Source organism: Artemia franciscana, chromosome 19 (genome assembly GCF_032884065.1).
Source record: "Artemia franciscana chromosome 19, ASM3288406v1, whole genome shotgun sequence".
Lineage (NCBI taxonomy): Eukaryota > Metazoa > Arthropoda > Branchiopoda > Anostraca > Artemiidae > Artemia > Artemia franciscana.
This window is the reverse complement of record NC_088881.1, coordinates 10,842,388-10,870,203: the sequence shown is the minus strand read 5'-3', so window position 1 is coordinate 10,870,203 and position 27,816 is coordinate 10,842,388. Positions and strand designations below refer to the sequence as shown.

General features: G+C 34.4%; 1 protein-coding gene across 3 annotated transcripts in view; it reads left to right on the top strand.

Annotated features, from left to right (window-relative positions):
• Window positions 1-27,816, top strand: part of LOC136039282 (PDZ domain-containing protein GIPC3-like) — a 108,560-nt gene that overhangs the window by 14,454 nt on the left and 66,290 nt on the right. For 2 of the 3 annotated variants that reach the window (XM_065722863.1, XM_065722864.1), the window contains exons 2-3: window positions 12,012-12,345; window positions 22,632-22,728. In XM_065722863.1, the coding sequence (XP_065578935.1) occupies window positions 12,076-12,345; window positions 22,632-22,728 (367 nt within the window). In that variant the 5' untranslated portion in view covers window positions 12,012-12,075. Of the gene's footprint in view, window positions 1-12,010; window positions 12,346-22,631; window positions 22,729-27,816 lie in introns of all 3 variants that reach the window. The other variant, XM_065722865.1, reaches the window with a different exon arrangement.

Sequence of the window (27,816 nt, the reverse complement as noted above, 5' to 3'; positions counted from 1 at the left end):
TGCATGCAAAATGTATGTATGCATGCAAATGTACCAAACCAAAATAGCAACTAAATGTTTATTAAAATATAGCGAAAATGTAGTTTTCCGCTGAGCCGAGGCTAATTGTCTCCGTACACAAACAGCAGTAAACCGGCTATTGTCTGATTTTAAAGATCCAAACTTTCCACCTTCGAATTAGTACCCGACTAGTACCTTCAAATATTATGTTTTAGGAAAATAATGAATGCCAAAATCTTTATCCTCGAAAATAATGATTCAATTAAAAATAGTCAAAATTTCATCTGAAAAGCTTGTAAACCTATATCCGTAAGTTGAGGGGTTAAGGGGACTGTCCCAGGGAAAGAAACTGAAAACAATTGCTTTGCTTGAAATTAGGATATTTTTTTTTAGGTCAGTTCGGAGTCTTCATACTTTTGTCCAGTCTAGTTCAATGACTTAGAATGTTTATGTCATTTTTGATGAAAAAGAACTACAAAAAACCAAAAGACATGGGATGTACAAAACCGGATATTATACTAGGTCTCTCTAATTGCATTAAAATTACTTTCATAAGTTTCATCGTCAGGTGGACCTAATATTGAAAACTAGTAACTTACATGTAGGCAAAGCCAGGTAGACCTTAAAGAAGATTAAATAAAAAAAAACAAGTAAGGTGAGGAAAGTAAGGAGCGACATTAAAACTTAAAACGTATAGAAATTATTCCGTATATGAAAGGGGCTGTTCCCTCCTCAACGCTCCGCTCTTTACGCTAAAGTTTGACTCTTTCTCTCAACTCTACTTTTTAAAAAAGTAAAAAACATTAGCGTCTACACAAGTAGACCTAAATTGGGACAAAAGCTATGGAAATAATTGTATTATCGATTCCTGAGGCCTAAGATAAGCCCAATTATTTGTTTTGTCTCGGATAGGCAATTGCACTTGGTAAATTAACTTAAAAGAAATCGGGAAAAAATTGACCCTTAAGTATTATACGAGAAACACTCGAGAGGTGAAGTTTGGTTAATGCTAAGGAAATTTACCTAAGTAAGATGAAAAACATAATAGTATAGAAACAAATATGGCCTTCATATTTACACATTAGGGTGATGGGGGTTAAGCGTAGCATATATTAAATACGTAACCTAAACAAACTTATTCTAATCTAACCAAAATACCAACTAAATATTTAATTAAAATATAGCTATCCAATTTTTGACAATATATTCTATCACTATACATTGCAAACGAACCGGGATGAAAACCGGGTAGTGACTCGAGCGTATCTCGTATAATATGCAATTACCAAAATTTAGTTGCATCGGTTTAAAAAATTCCAATATGAACTGAACATTATTTTTTCTCCAATTGAAATGAAGCTTCCAAGATAAGCTGACTGGACCTAGGGGCCTAGGTCCCCCTAGGCCCCCTAATCAGCACAATAAGACATTTTTTTATATATATCAGTTGTTAGTTCAAGAAAATCAAATTTGTTTTTAATCCTATCTGCTTTAAAATTTCAGACCTTGTAGATCCCTCAATTAAAATTCAGACCTAAAGAAATCTTAGCCAAGACAAAAAATGGATTCATGAGGTCTTTTTTTTGGCCAACTAATCTCTTTTTTATATATAAATTTCCCTAAAATATGTTTACTTAAAAAAGTAAACAGTCATAACGAAATATAATGTAAAACGACCTTTCTAAAATGGTGAAATTACGATACATGCTTATTCGAGGGCGTCTAAAAGAGGGGGGTCTGGATGGCTTCAGCTCTTGAGAAGAATAATATTTACGTATACTTTCAATTCATATGAACAATACTATAAACCAATAATTCTACTAGTAAAGATATCATTTGAAAACTTGCTCTGAACTACCACTGATCGAATATTTTAACAAGATATTGAATTTTGTCTAAAATTCAAACTGAAATCCAACATTTTCATTATCAATCAGAAAACTGAAGAAACAGAATTCCTAGAAGTCTGAAATATAACTGGCCGAAAATATAATTATACCAATTAAAAACGAAACGAAATCAAATTAACTAAAACTGCTCTGTGGAAAGATAAATCTTTCAAAGAAAAGTAAAGAGCCATACTCAAACTCAAAATGAGCAAAAATTAACATGGGTAGGGCTGATAACCCCTATGCCTCCTCAAGACCAGTACATAATTGCACTTTACGGGAAAAAACAAATAACTATGGATTATCTGTTTAATATGCATATACTGATATTTATTCCTTAAAGTTTTAATAATTTTTTACTTACAGAAGTAAAAAAGTGAAAACATTTTAAACGAATTACGTTTTCAGTAAAGCGCAAATTATGTTCTGGTCAAACAGTTCGTGGTAACGAACTGTAGTAAGGAGCAACTCTGCTCAATAGTAACCAAAACTCTAAAAAACGGAATTTTAATACCAATAGTTACATTAAAAGGATCGCATTTTAATGCTGATTTTAAATATATAAGTTTCATCAAGTTTAGTCTTACCCATCGAAAGTTACGAGCCTGAGAAATTTTGCCTTATTTTAGAAAATAGGGGGAAACACCCCCTAAAAGTCGTTAAATCTTAACAAAAAATCACATTATCAAATTCAGCGTATCAAAAAACCCTACTGTAGAAGTTTCAAGCTCCTATCTATAAAAATGTAGAATTTTGTAATTTTTGCCAGAAGACAGATCACGCATGCGTGTTTGTTTGTTTGTTTTTGTTTTTTTTCCCAGGGGTGATTGTATCGACCCAGTGGTCCTACAATTTCGCGAGAGAGCTCATTCTAACGGAAATTAAAAGTTCTAGTGCCCTTTTCAAAGGTCCAAAAAATCGGAGGGCATCTAGGCCCCCTCCCACGCTCATTTTCCCCCCCAAAGTCATCGGATCAAAATTCTGAGATAGCAATTTTGTTCAGCATAGTAAAAAAACCTAATAATTATGTTTTTCGGGACACCTTAATTCCCCACAGTCCCCATGGGAGGGGCTCCAAGTTGCAAACTTTGACCATTGTTTACATATAGTAATGGTTATTGGGAAGTGTGCAGACGTTTTCAGGGGGACTTTTTCATGTTGGGGGGGGGGTCGGGGGAGGGGGTTACGCGGGAGGATCTCTCCATGGAGGAATTTATCACGAGGGAAGAGAACTTTCATGAAGGGGCTGCAGGATTTTCTAGCATTATTTAAGAAAAACAAGGAGAAAATAAATATTTTTTTTTTAGCTGGAGGTAAAGAGCAGCATTAAAACCTAAAAAGAACAGAAATTACTACGTAAGTAAGGTGTTTCATATCCTCTACAATACTTAGCTCTTCACGCTAAAGTATTTTTAGTAATTTCAACTATTTATTCTACGGCCTTTGGGGTTCAGGGGTCATCAAACAGTTCGTGGTAACGAACTGTAGTAAGGAGCGACCCTGCTCAATAGTAACCAAAACTCTAAAAAGTTGAATTTTGGTACCAATAGCTACATCAAAAGAATCGCATTTTAATTTTGATTTTAAATATATAAGTTTCATCAAGTTTAGTCTTACCCATCAAAAGTTGCGAGCCGGAGAAAATTTGCCTTATTTTAGAAAATAGGGAGAAACACCCACTAAAAGTCATAGAATCTTAACGAAAATCACACTATCAGATTCAGCATATCAGAGAACCCCATTGTAGAAGTTTCAAGCTCCTATCTAAAAAAATATGGAATTTTGTATTTTTTGCCAGAAGACAAATCACGGATGCGTGTTTATTTGTTTGTTTGTTTTTTATTTTTTTTTTTTCCCAGGGGTGATTTTATCAACCCAGTGGTTCTAGAATTTTGCGAGACGGCTCAGCAGCATTTTCTAGCATTATTAAAAAAAAAACAATGAGAAAATAAATATGAAAAAGTTTTTTTCAACTGGAAGTAAGGAGTAACAATAAAACTTAAAACGAACAGAAAATATTACGCATATAAGGGGTTCACCTCCTCCTAATACCTCACTCTTTACGCTAAAGGATTTTTTGTAATTTCAACTATTCATTCTACGGCCTTTGTGATTCAGGGACAAAACTTAAACTTTAATGTAAAATTATTGACGAGGTATTGACGAGTGGGCGAACCCTCTCATATACGTAATAAAAACATACGAATATAGAAGTTTGCAATTTAGCAATTTAACCAAATAAATAAATATGCAAAATTCGCTTTAATTATTCATCTGCGGGGAGCCGAGATCAATACATGGATTAACTATAAAACGTTCAGAAATTAAATTAAAAAAACAAATTTTTTTTAACTGAAAGTAAGGAGCGACTTTAAAACTTAAAACGAACGGAAATTACCCCGTATATGAAAGGGGCTGCTTCCTATTCAACGCCCTGCTCTTTAAGCTAAAGTTTTTACTGTTTTAAAAAGTAGAGTTGAGAGAAAAAAGTCAAACTTTAGTGCAAAGAGTAAGGCGTTGAAGAGGCAGCAGCCCCTTTCATATACGGGTTTTTTTAATGCATGTTTTGATTTTGGCTCTCCGCATATAAATAATTAAAACGAAATTTGTATATATTTTTTTTTTTGGCTAAATGACTTTTTCATAGTTTTAATCCGAAGATTTTGAGAAAAAAGGAGCCAGGGAGGAGGCCTAGTTGCCCTCAATTTTTTGACTACTTAAAAAGGCAACTATAACTTTTAATTAATTACGAACGTTTTCATAAATAAAAAATATACGTAACTTACGAATTAACTTACGTAGCGAACTTCTGTATTCGTATGTTTTTACTGCGTATATGAGGGGGCCCAACCCTCGTCGACACCTCGCTCTTTACACTATTAAATTTAAAAAAAACGAGTTTTTTTAACTTAAAGTAAGGAGCAACATTAAAACTTAAAACGAACAGAAATTACCCCGTGTATCAAAGGGGCTGTTCCCTCTTTAAGGCTCTGCTCTTTACGCTAAAGTTTTTACTGTTTTAAAAATTAGAGTTGAGAGAAAGAGTCAAACTTTAGCGCAAAGAGCAGGGCGTTGAAAAGGGAACAACCCCTTTTTTTGCCGTAGCAAAAAACAGCAAATTTGCAGTCTCCGGTATTCGTCGTCATTACCTCTAGGATTCGAATTGGCCAGAGGGGATAGCCCGCAAATTTGACTAGGAATAAATCACCGATTTTAATGTTCGCAGGATTCATGCCTAGTAAATGAAAGATTATAAAGTGAAAGAAACTTATCTTTCCGTGAGGGCCGAGCCTCACTAATGTATCCAAGTGAACAATCAGTCGAAACTGTGCGATGTCGGCCCAACTGCTAATCCTTCTCTACACTAAAAAGTGTAATTAACGTGCAGGCAAATTATATCCAATTTTCTCTACACACCACATCTAATTTTCTCAATTCAAAACGCCAAAAATCTGACTCTGTGATAAATTCAAGTATCAGGTTGCACGATTTCCGTAGTAACTGAATTCATTCATGGCTAAGGAATCAAGTTCAAACAATTCAAAAGTTCAAACAGGTGTAGTTTCTTTGAGAGCTAGTTCAATACTGCAGCATATCAGTATAGCAGACATCTTCTTTTAATTAAATTCATTTTTTTTCGGTAACCTCGGTTATAACGTTTTTTTTCTGATATTATGAGAAATAGAAACATTCCGATCGAAATAAAGATTTTTAATTTTATGAATGGCTTAAGAATATTAAGTGGAAACTTTTAGGGCATGATGAGGGGGATGTACAACTGACGAAGTTGTACATAAAAACACGTTTTTTGCTACGGCAAAAAAGGGGCTGTTCCCTCTTCAACGCCCTGCTCTTTGCGCTAAAGTTTGACTCTTTCTCTCAACTCTAATTTTAAAACAGTAAAAACTTTAACGTAAAGAGCAGGGCGTTGAAGAAAGAACAGCCCCTTTCATATACGGGGTAACTTCTGTTCGTTTTAAGTTTTAATGTTGCTCCTTACTTTAAATAAAAAAAACTTGGTTTTTTTATTTAATAGTGTAAAGAGCGAGGTATCGAAGAGGGGTGAGCCCCTTCATATACGCAGTAAAAATATACGAATACAGAAGTTCGGTACGTAAGTTAATTTGTAAGTTACGTATACTTTTTATTTATGAAAACGTTCGTAAAAAATAAAAAATTCTGAACGTTTTTTAGTTAATCCATGTTTTGATTCCGCAGATGAATAATTAAACCGCAGTTTGCATATTTATTTATTTGGCTAAATGGCTTTCCCATAGTTTTGATCGAATGATTTTGAGAAAAAGGGAGGGGGAGGAGGCCCAGTTGCCCTCCAATTTTTTGGGCACTTAAAAAGGCAACTAGAACTTTTAGTTTTTTACGAACGTTTTCATTAGTAAAAGACATATGTAACTTACGAATTAGCTTACGTAACAAACTTCTATATTCGTACGTTTTATTATGTATATGAGAGGGTTCACCCACTCGTCAATACCTCGCTCTTTACACTAAAGCTTAAATTTTGTCCCCTGAATCACAAAGGTCGTAGAATAAATAGTTGAAATTACTAAAAATGCTTTAGCGTAAAGAGTGAGGTATTAGGAGAAGGTGAACCCCTTACATGCGTAATATTTTCTGTTCGTTTTAATTTTTAATGCTACTCCTTACTTTCAGTTGAAAAATCTTTTACATATTTATTTTTTCACTGTTTTTTTTTTAATAATGCTAGAAAATGCTGCGCCCCCTTTATGGAAATCTTCTTCCCCCATGACCAATTCCTCCATGGAAAGTATCCCCCACATAACCCCCTCTTCTCAACCCCCCTCCCAACCAAAAAATCCCTCTGAAAACGTCTGTACACTCCCCAAAACCCATTACTATATGCAAACACTGGTCAAAATTTGTAACTTGTAGCCCCTACCACGAGGACTGTGGAGGAGTAAGTCGTCCCCAAAGACATAGTTATAAGGTTTTTCGACTATGCTGAATAAAATGGCTATCTCATAATTTTGATCCGACGACTTTGGGAAAAAATGAGCGTGGGAGGGGGCCTAGGTGCCCTCCAATTTTTTTGGTCACTTAAAAAGGGTGCTAAAACTTTTCATTTCCGTTCGAATGAGCCCTCTCGCAAAATTTTAGGACCACTGGGTCGATACAATCACCCCTGAAAAAAAAAATAAACACGCATCCGTGATTTGTCTTCTGGCAAAATATACAAAATTCCACATTTTTGTTGATAGGAGCTTGGAACTTGTACAGTAGGGTTCTCTGATACGCTGAATCTGACGGTGTGATTTTCGTTAAGATTCTATGACTTTTAGGGGGTGTTTCCCCCTATTTTCTAAATAGGGCAAATTTTCTCTGGCTCGTAACTTCTCATGGCTAAGATTAAACTTAATGAAACTTATATATTTAAAATCAAGATTAAAATGCGATTCTTTTGATTTAACTATTGGTATCAAATTCCGTTTTTTAGAGTTTTGGTAGCTATTTAGCCGGGTCGCTCCTTACTACAGTTCCTTACCACGAACTGTTCATATGACTCTTCGTTTTCTTTGAGAAACAGCTTTGTTGGTAAACTTTTTAAAATCAATCCTATTCATTACAATGTCACTGCATTTTTTCAAGGATATAACAGTTTTTGTTCAGAAACTCCTTTTATTCTAGTCTTTGTGATCTTTGGTATAGAATGGCAAAACCAATTAAGATCAAGCAATAAAGAAGGGAATGACACATAAATTATCCCTTTATTATTTTTACTTTTGATTCATATCCCTTTCTTATTCAGCAAGGGTTTGCCAAGGAATAAAAACAAACGCTTAGGATAGAAGAATAAATTGAAATCGATCATAGATATGAGAATCGAGGAAGAATCTCTAGATGATGAGAAAAAATCAAACTACATTAGACACAGAAACATCAGTCTAGAAAAGCAACTTCCAAATATAGGCTCCCATTTTTTTTCAAAAAAAATATTAACCGAAAATAATATAGATTTGTTACTTGTTGAATTTGCATAAACAACGGGTGACTGAGCATGAAAAGGTAACAAACAGGCAAGTGTCAGAGAGCAATTTAATACGAATATATATCACGAAATGGACTAACTCAACGTCGACGTTCAAATGGCAATTTTTGACTCAAGCCTATTCCCGGAGAGTTACTCAAGATGATCTTTCAGCTAGCCTATTTGTGGCAATCCCATCATCCATATTCCAAGCTTAGTCCAAAATTACTTCCGCGAAATTGAGAGAGATTAGCGACTGGGCTAGACCTCCTAGAGCACTCATCATGTAGGTCTAGTCCAGAAATTTTATCGCGGAGGAGGGGAGATTGAAAATTCACTGTATCAAATTGATCAGTTAATTAAGGAGTTTAAAACATCAGAAGAGTTACCCAAGGATGACCTAAAGCTAGGAACTTTTCTAGAAATACGTTATTCTGGTAGGAACCTCTAGAGCAGGCTCTTTTGGTCCACATCTACTGACTAAGTATTGATCCACGACCGTGACCACTGTATTACCTCAAATAATTTGAGAGTTAGAAGTTATTTAAAAATTGCCGAGACAATCTTGATAAAATCTGTGCTAACATGAAATGGGAGATTTCTTAGCCTCATAGCAAATTCCTGAACCTTAGTACGAGAAACTGTCAGAAGAATCTTTTGAGCATTTTCAAAACTTGCTGCATAATATTGCATTAGAGAGATACTTAAAACAGAAATAGTCACTTAAAAACACTGGAAATACAGGCTGGCTATTGCCATAATTCGGTTGTTTAATCTTTTAATTGACAGATTCTTGCAATCATTCTAAATGCAACTAATGTTGTTAATAATATCTTCTTTGAATACCCCTTGACTGCAATATTATGCAGCCAGTGGCCTCACTTTATGAAAACTTAGGGTGGGGGGACAAAATATATTTTTCAATATCTGGGGGGGGGTGCAAATTTGTATTTTTTTATTCTTTCGGTTAAAATACCAAAAAAGGCATTTTCAATAAAAAAAACGGATCAAAAAATCCAATTTTCAAAATCTAGGGGCGAATCTAGGGGGGTAAATCCCCCACTCCCATTCCTCTGCCAATTGCCGCCTCTGCATGCAACAACTGTAAAAGAAACCAATTGCTTTCATCTGACAGTTTGTCACGCAGGGTTCAGGGCTATGCTATATGTTATCATATTTATTATTAATGTCTTTATTATTAATTTTATATTAATAATATTATATGTAATTATATATATATATATATATATATATATATATATATATATATATATATATATATATATATATATATATTATAATATTTAATAATATGTGTACTTATTGGTCATATAATAATCACTCGGGAAGCGAAGGTCAATTAATGCTAATGAAATCAAACAAAATATGATGGAAATGTAATAGTTTAGAAACAAACTTGGTCTATATACTTGCACATTAGGGGGAGTGGTTGTAAAGCATAGAATATATTAAATACGTAACCTAACCAAACCAAAATACCAACTAAATATTAAAAAAAAATATAGCTACAATTAATTTCCCAACCAGGCCAAAGATAGTTGTGTGGTATAAAAAAGCTACTTGACCAGTTTCTTGTGTCGAAATTTTATAGCGTTTATTATATAACCGATAAGTACCATAATATGTTATATGTTATAATATATATCAATAATACTATATATTAATGTTATATGTTATGCGTGTGAAGTATTTGTGTTGAAAAAAATGCCAATTGCTAGAACTGCATTGTTACCGTAACATTTTTTTCTTCTGCTAACACAAAAGCATTATGCCTGAATTATTTTTCTGCATGAGAGAGTATGACCAGCTGTATAGTCAGATATTGGGCTTCTACTTTCGGTGGTAATTTGACAAGAGCATCAGTAGGGGCTTTTTAAGTGGCTGGTTTGAATATTCCTGCAAACATTGTCCCAGTAATTGGGGGCAACGTGAAAAAATATACTCTAAACAATTGTCACATGTACCTCCAAATATTACAAATCTTTTAGACCTTTTAAATAGTTTTCTCTTCTCGGGAGGAACGGGTATCAATTACCCTTTAAGGGCATCCGAAAGATTAGGGACGATGATTGACAAAACATAGAGGGGCGGTGCGTAACAGTTCTGCAGTATTGTAGAATTTTTCATTAGAATTTGGTTTAAAACGCATTTAAAAGTATGTTTTTGAGAGGTTTTTCTTCTATTCTATGAAATGAAGGAAGGGCCGCCATCCCTTTTTAATGCACCCCTATTTGATTACTCCATGGCTATGAAAATACTATTCCCATAATTGGGAACTGTTTATAGGACAATATGTGAGGCTCTTGATATGGCAGGTGATGCAAAGTATGTTAAAAAAAATCATCGTGGTATAAAAACTCTACAAATCTCACCTTGTATTTTGTTTTCATCGATTTTTCTTATCCGTCCTTCTTTATTTGTTTTGCGTGATTTATCGCTCATTTTTATTAGTCGTATAACTTTGGGTACCGTGTTTAAAAAAGATCTTTGGGTATTTTAAAAGGTTTCCATTTTAAGTTCCCTTGAAAATTTTGCCTGACAATCCGACAAAGGCCTTACCAACAAAGAAGCTAATTTTCGATGTTCAAACGTTGTCAGGACTGCAGTCAACTATTGCAGTTCAGGGCCTGGACGCTTTTTTAGTGCAATTCTTTTTCGCTAATAATAAAAGAGTTGTGCTTGAAAAACACACAAAAAACACAAAAAAAAAAAAAGCACTGAATAAAAGCTAAAGTAGCTTTAAATTGAAAATAATTTCTACAATTTGGTAGCAATAACTTAAAAGGCGCTATGTTACTTGATATGAATGCTAACAGCTGGAATTACATTTTTGAGTTTCTCCATTTTTATTAATAAACTTTTTTAAGCATAAATAAGGGTCGTTTAAATATCCAAAACATAACAGTAAACAAAATGATATCAAAGCTTAATTTTGCTTAATTTTTATCAACGTCTGTAAGTGAGGTTATGAGATATGACATTTTTTTTTTTTTTGAAAACATAAGAAACTTCTAGGTACTTGTGTATTATTCAGAACACACTCAATAAGTGAAGTTAGGTTCTTTCGTGAAGCAAACTATGATGCAAAAATCCAGTTTCATAGCCACAAAGACAGAACAAATTTAATTTGCTACGCATAGTGATAGAAGATAGTGTCTGAACATGGATTTTGAAAGGAAGATTTGGGATTTGCTAAAGACTGAAAAAGAGGCAATTATATTTTTCCAGGATAAGGGGTTGTTGCCCACAACAAAACTGTGTGTCAATGGACACAACATGACTTTATACTTTTACGAGAAGGAACATTTCTGGAAGTTTAACAATAGGCAGTGTTTGAAAAAAGTCAATTTGCGTGTAAATACGTGGTTTGCTGACAGTAGAATACCATTTATTACTGCAGTTCGTTTCATTTATTGCTGGGTTTACGAATTGACAAATGTGGCCGTGAACGAGAGCTAGGCATTTCTATGAAGACAATCATGCTTAGTAGAGTACATGTGGCGGGTGGCAGTAAAGGCAGAAGGGAGACCTCTTTTTAATAGATTCGTAACGACATTTCTGCGTTCTGGGTACATAATTCTAAGTTGTAATTTTACAATTTTCCTAATAAAGTATTATATTTTCATCATATTTTGTTTTATTTCATTTGCTTTATCAAAAGTTTGGGCTATATATTTTCACATTAGGGGGGGGGGGTGGTGGTGGTTAGATACTAATTTCCATTTGAATTAGATCCTAATTTCTTTTACCGATAGTTCTCTATGTTTTGTTTTATTAATTTACGTTTGTTTTCTTTTCTTTTCCCTTCTTCTTCTTTTCTCTTCTTACCTTATAATTCTATTCTTGATGATTGAATGAATACTGTCACTCGTTACGGGCAGTGCTCTCTTAGGGTGTAGTTAGTTTATAGTGTGTGATTTTTATTTTTTTTTGTTAATAAACGAATTGAAAAAAACGAATTGAATTTTTGCCATGAAATAGAAATTTAATTTTTCGTAAAAAAAAACAATAGAAAATAGCGCAATGCAAATGTACATTGATCAAGAAGATACCAATTTTACAAAGTCAATAATGCAACAATTTTTCTTATCTTTCAGATAAGAGTGAATATCGGATTCTCCTGAATGCTGTTTTAGTGAAGGCCTTATTACTTAAAAAATAATGCCGTTATTTAACAAAGTTAAAAAGAGTGAAACAGCTTTTGGTGACCACATTTCAAATGGACATCGTGACAGTGAAGTGAAATATCAAAAGCCACCCACACTTCCTCCCCCAAATCCTCCCACAAGTCAAGTCCCGGTGCAAAGACCTAAGTTAGTGTTCCATTGCCAACAAGCTCATGGATCGCCAACTGGAATTATATCTGGATTTACTAATGTCAAAGAACTATATGGAAAGATTGCTGAATGTTATGACATACAACCAGAAGAGGTAAATTATCAGCTTGTATTGAATTTAAAAATTGTAAATCCTGTTTTAAATTAAGTCAGTTACTATCGATTTCACAAACACGTCTAAATTTGGGTAACAGTTGGATGTATGGTCTATTTTGAACTAAAATTAAATAAAAATAACATGTTATTTTAACTGAAAGTAAGGAGCGACATTAAAACTTAAAACGAGCAGACATTATTCCATGCATGAAAGGAGATGTCCCCTCCTCAACGCCCCGATCACGCTGCGCTAAAGTTTTCCTCCCCTCTTTAAGTTGTTCCCTCCTCAACGCCCGCTTTTGCTAAAGTTCTTTATTGTTTCAAAAAGTTGAGCTGTGAGAAAGAGTCAAACTTTAACGTAAAGAGTGGGGCATTGAGGAGGGGACAGCCCCTTTCATATATGGAATAATTTCTCTTCGTTTTAAATTTTAATGTCGCTCCTTATTTTCATTTTAAAAAACTTGTTTGTTTTTTTATTTAATTTCTGGAAGTTTTTGTATTAATGCAGGTTTTGAATTCGGCTCGCCGTACATGAATAATTAAAACGAAAATTGCATATTAACTTTGCTTTTCTGGCTAAATGTTCCTCAAAGTTTTGATCAGACGATTTTGAGAAAAAAGGGGCGGGGGAGGGGGCTAGTAGCCCTCCCATTGTTTTGGTTAATTAAAAAGGCCAATAGAACTTTCAATTTCATTTACGAACGTTTTTATTAGTAATAAATATACGTAACTTACAAATTAACTTACGTAACGAACTTATAAATTCGTATATTTTTATTACGTACGTGAGGGGGTTCGTGCCCTCGTCAATGCCTCGCTCTTTACACTAAGTTCGAATTTTGTTCCGATTAAGAATGACCCCTGAATCACAAAGGCCGTTTAATTAGAATAAATAGCTCTTTTGAAATTACTAAAAATACTTTAGCGTAAAGAGCGAGGTACTGAGGAGGTGACGAACCCCCTCATATACGTACTAATTTCTGTTCGTTTTAAGCTTTAATGTTGCTCCTTGCTTTTAGTTGAAAAAACTTGTTTTTTAATCTAATTTCTCATTTTTTTTTTAAATAATGGAAATTCTCTTCTCCCATGATAAATTCCTCCATGGAAAGATCCTCTCACGTAACCTTCATGCAAATGAAGGATAAACAAAGTATAATTTGCAATCGCCCTTAGAATTATTCCGTTTTAATTTTTGTTTAACTGATTTATTGGCTGCTTATGTTAACTGATAGCAAGGGTATAATTAGGATTTTTCATCGAGGGGGGTATTTTTCTTCGGGGAGATGATTTTTTTAAACTTAAAAAAATGCTTTCTTACGAGTTGGATAAAATTTCGGGGGAGGTACTCGAACCCGGTAACCCCACCCGGTGATACGGCCTTGAGTGGCAAGCTACTTTTAGGCTGCTCCATTCTTCAATTATTTCTACCATAAGCTACCAAAATGTGCTAATATTTACCAGTTCCGACTTCTGATATTTGACAGCGTTTGCCCCCCCCTTCCTTACTATTTTTTAACCTACTTATCGGAGTCAACTGCACCCTACCATGCAGGTTGTAGCTGCTTGTTTATGCACAAAATTGAAAATAAACTATAAGTTAGTTTTCATTTCCAAGCATTGAAGGATATGCAGCTGTTTTCGCTTCTATGCAGGTGACCTAAATATACAACAGTTCCGACTTCTGATATTTGGCAGCGTTTGCCCCCCTCCCCCCCCCCTTATTACTATTTTTAACGTACTTAATATAAGATAAACTACAAGTTAGCTTTCAAGGCCGTAGGGACGGGGGAGGGCTGGTTGCCTTGTGATCACTTTTGACTCTTATAAAGGACACTAGAACATCTAATTTTCAAATCGAATGACCCCCCCCCCTCCAAAACCACTGCTTGCATATGAAATGCCTCTGGGTAAAAATAAGGATAATAAGATATTGGAGCCTTATGGCCTTTACTTTAGGCAACGCTATAGCTTTGTCTCTGATACCACCTCTGGTAGGTGCCTCTGGTAAATTTGCCTCTGGTAGGTGAAGCTGTCCGCTTGATCCTTGTTCTCATCACTCAAAATCACCTCTTCACCGTCGTTTGTTCCTAATTTTAGCGACTTAGTCTTCTTGACACTAATTTTCAAACCTATTCTTGCACTCCAAACTCGATACGAAACAAAACTTTATTAATAAACACAATTATGACTCTTTACTTCATACATTTACTGCACAGATGAAGATAATTTCTTAAACCACATTGGCCAGCCATAACATAAAGAATCAAACATTTTCTGTTTGATTTATGTTTTTCCTTTTTGCTCTTCTCTCTCTGAGTAAGTGATTATTTTTTTTATTTTTTTTATTTATTTATTTTTTTTTCTCTGAGCAAGTGGTTCGTTCATTTTCCCCTTTTTTACAGGCCAAAGAGTCTTTGGGGAAATAGTAAAATGTAATATTGTATGTGTGTTTCGTGATGAATAAATCTTATCTTTATCTTATCTTATCTGGCTGTTTTTTTTTTCATTGGTTTTGTTGTACTTTCCGCGCTTGTTTTTTTGGTTTTGTTTTTTTCCTTGATCATATTATTTTGTTCGCGCAGAAGAAGAGAGGCGGTTGTTCTCTCGAAATATTCGCTTTCCGTGTTTTCTTCAGTATTTTCATTTGGCCTTTAAAAACCCCATTATTGATCGTTTTCTTTCTTTATGTTACTGCACTGGTCAAAAAACATAAATGATGGAAATACACATACTGCAATGATGGAAATCGAACTTAATAAATATCAAGAAAAAACACTTTCTTGGCACGTAATATGATTAGTATGACAGAAAGGCAAACAAAAAAGCATGTTTAATCATTTATTGTTTAAATTTTCAATTTAGTTTGTTCACAAACGCTTAAAAATCTTTTTAAGAAATAGATTGCCACTAAGCTCTTAGGAGCCTGTCCAGCTAAAGTAAAGATGAAATTTCAGCCTAAAATGAACAATAAAAAATGAATAAAGATTAAGTGGCACAATCCACACAGTGCTTTTTAATTGTTATAATCTTAATTTAATACGTTAATTCAACATCTTCGGAGATGCTTAAGCACTCGTTCACAAAATACGGTGATCGAAAACTACCCAAAAAAGAAAGGAAAAACTTGGGAAGCTACTAACCCTGATTAGTAGCTCATCTTTTGGACCAGTATTCACAGTCCGGGATATGAAAAGAGATTTCTTGAAGGATGTTATTGGCATACTAGTATATTCCGTGTGTTAAATATTATAACCATGGATTTCATTAGCAAAAAGGAACATCTTAACAGAATACTTTCTTGTACTACTATCCAAAATCAGATGCATCAACCTGGTAACCTAGATTTCTAGATGTCAGCACTTTTTTCTACGTAAATAGAGTAAATGGAAGCTGGGAATCTTATCAGTTTAAATTACTTTTGATAAGAATAACAGTGTTAGCTTTTAGAATATTTTGTATCGATAACTGTACAGCGGAAACTCAAATAATCTTTAATTAATAACTAGGATTTCTCAGACCTAGTATCTTGTCAGGAACAGAATTCTTAGTTTTTTTTATTTGTAGTGTATTGTTTTTGTTTCCTTAAGTTTTCCTTAATTGTCCTTACTTTCTTCTTTGTTGCCCCTCCCTATCAATTCCCCTTTTCTCTGTTTTATCCCGAAAATTTTCCCCCAGACATTTTTTGTTTTTTTAAACCTTTAATTGTTTGTTTGCTCCGTGCAGCAAAAGCTTGATTTGAATACTAAAATTTCTTTGTATATCTTTTGTATTTATTGAGTATAAAGAAATCTACTGATATACTGTTATTTTTGTTGTCTTGGGGTCACGCAAGGTAATGTATTGTTTATGTTTTTTTTTACTGTTGTTGGTTTCGGTATATAGTCTCATTCTCCATATTCTCTCTTTATTTTCTTTGAATTTAGCACAGCCTCGCTAGCTTCGCTTGTGTTGTGCTATTGATTAAGAAATGTTTATTTCTAATAAAATCGTTCTAATAAAAACTGATTGGGTGACGAGGCAGGTAAATTCCTAAGGATATAGTTCATGAAAGTATTTGACCACCTTCAAGACTTACAATTCTTAGCATGGCTTCAAAATTTCTAATTTATTCTGGCACATGTTCTAAACATGTTGTTCTACTATTTGTCACGTTTCGTTTCGGCAAGAAAATATAATAGACAAAGAACATGCTATTCATAGTGTCTGGATAGGCAAATTATTACTTTTTCAAAGTTTTGCTTCAGCAAGCACTTAAATTTTACTTTAATGGGTTAGATTTAGTCACAGAAATCATTTAGTTAATGCCAATAAATATTGAACATGGTCAAGAACGTATTTAGGAGATGGAGAAGGGGTATAATTATTCCTTACTCGTCCTAATCCGTAGATTTTTAGGTTTTCATCTTGATATCATAACTTTTATATGGAATTCAACCGTTTTGCATTTTTCGAATTCACCCAGCCCCGAAGTGTCAGCCCTTCAGTAAGTTTTTGAGTGTTTGGTTGGGAATAATAGATTAAGGGGTGTTCACATTTAATTTTTGTCATTTGTTGGTTTTTCCATGGTTTGGTTTTCAAAGCTATTTTTCTTAAATGAATTTATGTTTCGGAAAATAAAATTTAAGAGTGGTATATCTAGCGAAAGTAAGGCAAGCATGTGAAGAGAGGGGAATAGCCATAGGGGCCTGGGTTCCTTCAAAGTACCCTCATTTTTAAATTGTTTACAATGCTCGCTATAACTATTATACTATTTGCCTGTTTTTGGCCATTCTGACGACTTGGTTTCGAAAGTTAGGTCGTTTTGATGCATGTTAAAATGTTAACGAATTGTTGCAAATATAATTATGTTTAATTGAGAATTATTATGAATTATGTTATATGTATAACGAAAAGAGAAATCACAAATGCAACAGCACAAACATATAAAAAAAAAAAAGACAGAAGGAGAAAAGGAAGATTGTTTTCCTAAATTAGTGATTAACATAGACCAGCACTTGAATGAGGCCTTAACCCTACTCATCCATACAATCACATAGGTCAAACAGCATAGCCATACACAATCAACCATAAAGAATAGTCCATGGACAGGCAGTCATGTCGTCAATAAGTATAAGTTCGTCATTTTTTTGTGTTTTCTAATGGTGCAAATGTTCTCGAATGCATTTTAGAATGTTCTTAATCAAATTGCCTAAAAAGTTATTTAGGGGAGAATAAGGTAGTCCTGGAGCGTCCCGAGCTTCTTTTTATTGGGGGGGAGGTGAATTTCATCGATTTTACCGAGGCGCTATCGGATTTCTGCCAAATTTTCAGCAGAAATCAGGAATTTGCAAAATTGCTGCCGATTTTGCAAAATTTCGCTTTTGACAAATTTTCTACCGAATGCCAAAACAGTTTTGGGGGGATATGACCACCTCCCCTCGGGGGGCCCTTGGGCAGATGGTAGATTACCCCTAATGACTAAGTTATAATGCCATGAAAGTCGTCCATAATTCGGTATAAAATTTGGATATTTAAAAAACAGAAGGCTACACATTATAAAATAAGGAAGTTTTCGTGACGAAAATTGTATAATCCTGAACTAGCTTCAGTTTTGGAACAAAACTTTTTAAATTTAATTGGTTATTAATACTCTACTATGGTGGGATGTGTCTCTTTGGTCGGCCGCTTTTGTAAAATTTTAGTTTGGTACGTTTGAGAATTTTACTTTAATATTTTTTTTAATTGTACTTCAAAAATGTACAGGTATAAAATACAAACTCTTCTACGAAGCCTTTTCGCTAACATTCACCGCTGGTTTTTTTTTTTTTTTTTTTTTTTTTTTTTTTTTTTTTTTTTTTTTTTTTTTTTTTTTTTTTAACTTTTATTCCTTAGACGTCATCTGCTATTTCTCGAAGTTACTCAATGCATATTCAATGTTAATTATGAACATTGATGCAAAACAAGATGTGGTTAATTAAGTGAAATAACAGTTTTAGTAGTAGTTTAACAGTTTTTAAGTGAAATACAGTTTTTAGTAGTAGTAGTAGTAGTAGTAGTAGTAGTAGTAGTAGTAGTAGTAGTAGTAGTAGTAATTTATTATAGAAAAAAATAACAGAGAAAAAATCAATCGGTAGCACACCAAAAGTGTCGCTTGCGAGGGTGGGCTACTAACAAAAAAGAACAAAAAATAGAAGAGCAAAAAAATGATAAAAACAAAGAAAAAAAACCCAACAAGTTAGTATATAATAAGCAGAAGAGTGAAATCGTGTACCGAGAATAAAAAACTTACATAAATAATTCATACACAATAAAAGAACATAATATCATGATCCCGAAGCAAAAATAAATAAATAAACAAGTATTGCCAATATTAATTCCATCAATCTCAATCTATTTCAAAGGTATACCCACCAAGCAAACTCACACGCAGCTCGGTTTTAAATTTATTAATGGGCAATTCTTTGGTACTTGGGACTAGCTTATTCCACAGCTTAGCCCCTCCATAAATAACTGAAAAAGAAGCCTTAATTATTCTTTGAAAAAAAAAGCCTTATTTTTTATATGTTTCGCCTACTTAGTTCCTAGTTTGTAACTTGAGTACAAAAGAAAAAAACAAATCAAACGGCAAAGATTGGTTATTGCCTAACTTATTATTAATATTATTAAATTATAATCTAACTTATTAAAGATCGACCTAACTTATTATTATTGATTATTAAACGCTTAATTTATTATTGAACGCTTACGAAGATCGCTCTTCCATCAATAGGAGAGATTTGAGAACTGTGATGATACAAATGTCCTCATGAAAATCCTTAAAGGCCATCTATATATATAAAAATAAGTTGTCTGTGTGTGTGTGTGTCGAGTGACGTCATGTTTGTCGACTAACGTCATTATAAGGATTGAGCTGTATGCGTCATGAAGTTGTTTGTCGACTGACGTCATGTTTGTCAACTGATGAAATTACATACCGGGATACCGGGACACAAATGACGACCGGGACACAGGGAATATAAAGGACGACCGAAAACCTCAGAGATAAATTACAGACTGGGACACCCGGACACAAATCACGACCGGGACACAGGGAATATAAATGACGACCGGGACACAGCGACACAACTACAACGGGGACGCCGGGGGCACAGGCGGGATATATAAATGACGACCGGAACACAGGGATTGTTCGAATTGAAATTATAGACCGGGACACCGGGACACAAATGACGACAGGGACACCGGGACACAGGGAATATAAATGACGACCGGGACACTCAAAGAGAAATTACAAACTGGGACCCTGGGACACAAATGACGACCGGGACACAGGGAATATAAATGACGACCGGGAAACAGGGACACATCATTATAATAATGAGGTATAGATCTGAATACGGATTGTTTTTCCCATGGAAAATTATATGTTACATGTTCAAGAGTCAGTAAACCTGACAATCTATTTATATGCACAGACAATGGGACAGCGAAGAATGTTGTATATTCGCATGTTTTACGTAGTTAAAAACATATATATATATATATATATATATATATATATATATATATATATATATATATATATATATATATATATATATATATATATATATATATATCTATTCACAGGTGGGACACAGGGACACAACTACAATGGCGCGTAACTAATATGGCGCATAACGACTTACGCGCGCAGGAGGGCTTGGGGGGCGCGAAGCGCTACCCCAACAGCTAGTTCATAATAAGAATATACTAATACCAAGATTTAGCAAGCACTAAGTTAAACCAGTCAGATTTCAGTAGACTTTCTGATTGGCTAAGAAAATCGATGAAAAATTCTGATTGGCTTAAATTAGCACTAGCGACATCTTAGTATTAGTAAATGTTAGTGTGAATGCGGCATTACTCTCCATATGTAAGGAGAGAAAACACCGATGACAGTCAGAAACTTTCTCTGATGAAGTGAAAAGCCGATTTTCGTCATGAAAAAAGTAAGTTTTTGGAAACCAATGTAAAGACAAGTTCGATGAAAACTGAAAAACACGTTCAGAAATTTAAATAAAAAACGAGTTTTTTCAACTGGAAGTAAGGAGCGACGTTAAAACTGAAAACGAGCAGAAATTATTACGTATATAAGGGGGACCGTCCCTCCTCAATACCATGCTCTTTACGCTAAAGTATTTTTAACAATTTCAAAAGAGCTATTTATTCTAATTAAACTGCCTCTTTGTGATTCAGGGGTCATTTTTAAAGAATTGTAACAAAATTTGAACTTTAAGGCGAAGAGCGAGGTATTGACGAGGAGGCAAACCCCCTCATATACGTTATAACATTATACGAATAGAGAAGTTCGTTTCGAAAGTTAAGTTGTAATATACGTGTATTTATTACTAATAAAAACGTTTTGTAAATAAAATTAAAAGTTTTAGTGGCCTTTTTAATTAACCAAAACAATTGGAGGGCAACTAGGCCCCCTCCCCGCCTCTTTTTTCTCAAAATCGTCCGATCAAAACTTTGAGAAAGCCATTTAGCTAAAAAGAGTAAAATCAAAGTTCAAATTTCGTTTTAATTATTCATGTACGCTGAGCCAAAATCAAAACATGTGTTAATTGAAAAAAGGTTCGGAAATGAAATAAAAAAACAAGTTTTTTTGACTGAAAGTAAGGAGCGCCATTAAAACTTAAAATGAACAGAAAATTATTCTGTATATGAAAGGTAGTTCGATCGACTTAACCTAACCTAATTTCGATTTCAGATCTATGGCAATGCAAGTGATACTCTGAGGGGACCAAGTTTTTCTCTGAGGGAACAGAGCTTTCTTTCTATTGTATGTTCATTCTTTTCCAGAGAAATGGTTAGATTAAAATTAGCCGCGTATTTCCAGAGAAACACGCGGCTGACTGACCGTATTTCAAACTGTAGGTTGTATGAAAAGCTTGGTTGAATCACGCTTTCTAGAATTATAATGAGAGAACGGTTGAGATGGCCAGGGCGAAATCTGCGGATGAAGGTTGACATATTGCCGAAGATTGTTCTTTTCGGCCAACCATCTAGGGCTAAACGGAAAGCAGGTCCTCCGCGGTTGGGGTGGGAGCGAGTTGTAAAGAAAGGTTCCAGGGAAATGGGAGCTTCCTGGTAGGGTGTAAAGAGGGAGACTTTGAATAGATTAGGATGGAGGAGGAGCGTGCGTAGCTGTGTTGCCCTCAGTCGACTTGTTGCTGTGGTGAGCTGTTAGTAGTAGTAGTAAATAAAGTAGGTCTTGGTATGCAAGGAAATTCGGGTCCTAGTTCCGCTATTCTTTTTTGGTGACAAAACATAACTTAATCCCGATTTCAGACCTTTGACCATGGGAGTAACCTTTGAGAACACCTGGATTCTTATTATCAAGATTCTAAAAGTTGCAGAATGAATACTTTGGAAGTGTCGGGGAGTGTGTGTTGATAAGTGGCCTGAGAGAATCGTAAGCAACTAAACAGTTGTGTAAGTTCTTTCGTATAGGGGCTAAACATTGGGGATTATGTTTGACGGGATAATTTGTTAAGGAGTGTTGGCGTTGAGAATTACTATAATTGTTGTATGTCGGTTAAAAACGTTACCTTTTTGTATTTTTTCTTATTTTTGGTTTGTACTATTTGGTGTTGTGTTTTGTTCTTCGGGCTTTTGTGTATGTGTGTTTTTTTATGAATTACCACGGCCCAAGAGCTTTTCCAATGAAATATGATCTTACTGTTGCACAGTATATTTCTTATTTTGTCAAAAGTACCGAGGAAGCCAAAATAAATAGACCATCAAAATAATGGGCCACCAAAAGGCCTTACTTAATAGGTCTATTCATATCTGCTTGGGATGTTCTAAGAATAATTTTTTTGTTGTTTCAAAATTATGAAATTCCTAGGCGGTACTACATTTTCATCAGTGTTGCCACATCGGACCTGAAAACAAATAAGCGTAACTAATTGGTTAAATTTGGCAGCTCCTTTTGTCCGTGATAATTCAATTGTTAATAATCTGTTACTTCTCAAATACAACTGCATCTTCAAGTTCAAGTATACCATCTTAAAGGATTTAGTGTCGTAGGTTTATAGGTTACTTTTGTTGTTTAACCACCTTTTTTTTCTAATTTGACGCTACTACTACTATAAGCTGCAAATGGGGGTCTTTTTCATTAAATCATTGATTTTTCCAAATATTTTTTAATTATATATGACCATTGTAAGTCTCTACCTAGCCGCTATAAACAATCAGATTTGATTTTCACTGTCCTTGCTATAAAGATCTAGCTCTGGTACATCTTTCTCTTTTTAGATTTTGTTTTGTACTCTGAACACGCACAAAGTGGACATGACTAAATTACTTGGTGGACAGATTGGATTAGACGATTTTATTTTTGCTCACAGAAAAGGTAAGAGTTGGATACTTTTGCTCTAAAACTTTTAATCGAGTTTTTGCCATAATTTGGATAAACAGAACATCTGAAGGAATACATTATTACTGAATACATTACTGAGAAATAGTGAATTTACTTAAAAAGATGCTTTGAGCCGAAACTTTTCGTTCGTTTTGCTTTTTGAAAATTTCATTTAAAAAAACAAGACATGTTTTTGCACTTTTTAATAGCTCGAAATGAGGCCATATTCCAGAATCTTGCTTTAATTTACCAAGAACAGTAAAACTGAAGTTAGATTCCTTAAAATAGTTCACTGGAAACTTACAAAACCATATGTATTCTAAAACATTAGGAAAACCCGGAAACTCAATTTTTAATGAAAAAGACCTCCATGTGCAGTTATTTCGTTTAACGTTTAGCGGGCACCTAGTTCAAAAATAAGGAATACTTTTGAAAAATGAGTAAAAAACGGGTGGGGGGGTATCGTCATGGAGGTCTAGGAAGTGTAAATTTCCTGATTGTTGGAGCAAAAGACAAACACTGCCATTAGTTGGCAGGAAACAATAGCAGAAAAAAAGTCAGTGAATGAGTAAAATTATGTAAGAAAATAACCATACCATCTTGTTGCAAAATAGGATTGAAAATGAATATTTCTATCATTGAATAGCTAACAATCTTAGCTGCTCATTAATATGGTAACTTACTCAAGATTGAACATTTCATATTAGTAGTGAATTAACTTAACTACAAGAACATGTTTTTGGAAAGACCAATTATCTTATTCTGTTATATTTATGCTTTTACTGTTACGACTTTATTCATATATTTCCTTTTTTTGTCGAATTCCGGTACTTGTATACATAATATTACGGTACTTATAGACATAATGGTACACACTCTAGAAGTGAAATTAGGAAAATTCTATTGAAAAATACCAATATATGATGAAAATAAAATACTTTAGAAAGAAATTTGGGCTATTTATTTGCACATTAGGGGTATGGAGTTAAAGTATAGTGGGTCTGCTTAAAAATGTGTTAGCTTCAATTATTCTGCATATTAGAAAGTAAGAATTGTTTTATAACTTCACGCTGTCCAAATACTTTACTCCTCCCTAAGGTGCAAATATATAGCCAAAATTATATAGCCAAAATTATATAGCCAAAATTAGCCCAAATTATATAAGTCCAGTGCATTTTGTCACCCGTCACTTGTTTCTCACTGATCTAATTTTCCTGAAGCTAATTTTCCCTTAATCTAATGGGAATCCTTAATCTTAATCTTATCCTTAATCTCAACCTAATCTTATCCTTAATCTCACTGAAGCTAATTTTCCCTTAATACAGACAGATAAAATATATTTGCTCTCGAGTTTGTACCATTATGTACACAAGTACCAATATTAATTTTATCACTCAATTCTTACCATTTAAAGCACAATTCTAAATTCAGTTTTTCGCTTCAGGTGCTTGTATGAAAACCTCCCAGACTGGAGTCCTGGGCGCATTTCAGTATGTAATTGACTCCCTTGACAATAAAACATGAACTTGGATCCATATAGTGCGTAAACAGAAAATAACGTGAATTTTGCAGAAGAAAAGTATTAATTTTCCAACTTAGCTTAGGGCTATGGTTATGTTAATTTCTTATGGTTAAGCGTGGCTACAGGGTGAAAATTAACTATGTGCCGAAAGTAAAACAGTTCAAAATAGGGATTATACCTTTTTATTGACAGTGAATAGATGTAAAATTATTTAACTTGATATTTCGAACACATATACAGTGTTCATCATCAGCAGTAGGCTAAAACTCTGTTGTTTTACTGCTGATGATGAACACTGTATGATGATGATGTATGAACACTGTTATGTGTGTATGATGATGATGTATGAACACTGCTGATGATGATGTATGAACACTGTTATGTGTGTATGATGATGATGTATGAACACTGCTGATGATGATGTATGAACACTGTTATGTGTGTATGATGATGATGTATGAACACTGCTGATGATGATGTATGAACACTGTTATGTGTGTATGATGATGATGTATGAACACTGCTGATGATGATGTATGAACACTGTTATGTGTGTATGATGATGATGTATGAACACTGCTGATGATGATGTATGAACACTGTTATGTGTGTATGATGATGATGTATGAACACTGCTGATGATGATGTATGAACACTGTATGTGCTGGATGATGAACACTGTATGCTGATGATGAACTGATGTAAATATGTTCGAAATATCCAGTTAAATAATTTATGTCTATTCACTGTCAATAAAAAGGTATCATCCCTATTTTGAACTGTTTTACTTTCGTCATGGAAAGGCAGTGTGGTCTTCGAAGTTATTTAACTATTTGCCAAAAAACTTTATAATTTCGTAACAGCCAAAAGAAAAATCTGAAGAGTTTCATGATTGTCAGGTAGGGACAGACCTAAGATGAAGCCAAGGGGCGAAAAATGTTTTAATTTTGATGTCCTTTGTACTTCAAAATAGTTTTGATTGTATGAAATGCATGAATGAAAAATAAGAGCCGAAATGAAGAGTTTCAGCATAAGAAAATACCACGATGCTACTCATATATAATGCTTAGAGAGAGCAGACTATCCTTTCCAAAAAACCTAACTTTTAAATAAGTTAGTCTCTCGCGAAGTGAAAGAAGATTTGGCAAACTTTTGTCATTCTTGGCACAAGGGACGAAAGTTAAGCATTTTAACCACCTTTTGACATTTACAAGGTCACAACTGACGATCCTTTTCATTTGATTTTTAACGCAATTTATCTGAAAGACAAAACATCAGCAAAAATTCACAAAACTTTGAGGTATGTGGCAATCTTGCCATGGATACAGGTATGTTTTTACTATAAACAATCTTGACGATTAAGATTAACCAAATCAGACTTAGGCCCAACACCCACGGGGCAACTGTTTTGAGACTAGAATTGCTAACCGAGTGTACACGCAACTTTTTTGTGACCATGGCCTTGAAATAGAGTGAGAGCCCGCCCACGAGGCAATCCAGATGAGGCTGGTTTCCAATTAGTCTAACACCGGTTCGGTATGAGCCTCCAGCTATGGTCGCAGTTGTGTTGCAGTGTTCTACCACACATTTTCGGAAATTACCGCATTGATATTGCCCAATTATTTTGGCTCTTAACATGTCAAACCAGGAATTAAACATGTAGGGGAAGCATGAAGAGCTGTACAACTATAAAAACATCGTAAAAATTCTGTAAAATGCGACATTATGTAAAATGCGATAGATTTTCTATCTGTTTGAGATAGTTCTTTTGCTGCTAAGAATAGAAGAGACTTTGCTTTTTTTTCTAAGTAGGGATGGACCAAATACTCCCTGTGAGCTCTACGAAACCTGCGTTACTCATAGTAATCAATTAAGTCTTCCTCGACGAACCTCAACATAGTTAACCACCTTGCACTGCTCAATTAGATCTACACAACTGATCCGAAACCACTCGCATCTGTGGGGGAGACACGTTTCACTTTGGTTGTAAACTGGTCGTAGACCAGTTGCAAATAAGACTACTTTTAACCATTCTCTTGAAACAGTTACCCCGTGGGCGCTGGGCCCCAGTATCAAGCCACATAATAATTGAGTCAAAGGAGCGACTCCTGCTTAGTGACTTGGAGAGGGAAGTTCTTGTCAACCAATCAGATCATCTAAATCTTTATTTTATCTCTTGCAATCAAGAAATTGCACAAGAGATGAGGGATTGATTATTATTTTTTTGTTGCATACTGACATATCCGTATTCGGTCTAATTTGAGGAGATAATTTGAGACAAATATACTATTTGAGAAGGCCAGGGGACATGGGTGACCGTAATTTTTTGATGAACAAGCAGATATACTCTAGAAAATTTTTCTTTGACGACAAACGGAACTACTTTGGTCATTTCTGTACATATGCTTTTTTCTAGGGGGTGATATATCGGATTGAAGGAAGAACAGCTTTAAAACAAACATGCAAATCAGGCCAACTAAACAGGGAACAGTAGGCTAGAAATTATTTGAAAAGCTATAAGTGTTGAAATTCTGGGGAATAGCCAGAGGAATCAGTAGGGGGATTTGGCCCCCAAGACTTCTTTTTTTTCCTCAAGCATTTTGAAAAATATATATTTTGGGGGGGTATTCTCATTGATAAAAGTCTTTTTTGAAATTTCATATAAAAACAAACAAACTACCCCCTAACTATTGAAAAAAGTACATGTTTATCCCCCTCCACATATACATTTCTGTCGATTGACGCCACTGGGAACAACTACCCCAAAAGACCTCTGCTAATCTTCTCTGGCTTGTCAATAAGTATTATTCGAAGGATTTAACTCTCCTTGCGTACCCTCACATTTTGTTCAGTTCACTTCGGTTTATTAAAAAAAAATGTACCACTCATAACTTACATAATTCTCTATGGAAAAATGCATGCTGAGTCCCTTAATGCCTCAAAATTTATTACGCACTCTGGCTCTCCCTCCATTCCTCGATACAACCATGGCCCCTTCCTTCAATAACATCCTAACAAGTCCTTACCATTTCATCCAGGAGCAAACCAATCCAATCTCTACTAAAAAAAAATACATAATAATGGCTCAATTCTCTTATCCATTTAAATTCTTTATTCAATTTAACCTATTTCAAAACAAGATATTCTTTATTCTCTTTTTGAAAGAACCAAGCGAGCTCCTACCTCTCAGTTCAAGTGGAACGGCATTGTAAACCTTATCACAGGCGATTTGTGAGATAACATTCGTATTTTAATTCAATTTTTTGTTTTCATGGGCGTATCCTGGATCTTCTTTTGGGAAGATATTTTCTGCGTAGGGGGTTCACATAGGGGGGTGGCCCTATACCACCCCCTTAAATACTTCCTTGGTTTTTCTTATTGATATTTTGAGCCGTTCTTGCTCTTAATTAAGCATCGGCACTGTTTCTGTTTTTGAGAAAAACAGAAACAGAAAAAAACAGTTAGAAAAAAAACAGAACAGAAACAGAAACAGGTCAAACAAAAACAGGTGACCTGTTTCTGTAATCTATTCTGTTTTTCGAAAAAACAGAAAACAGCTG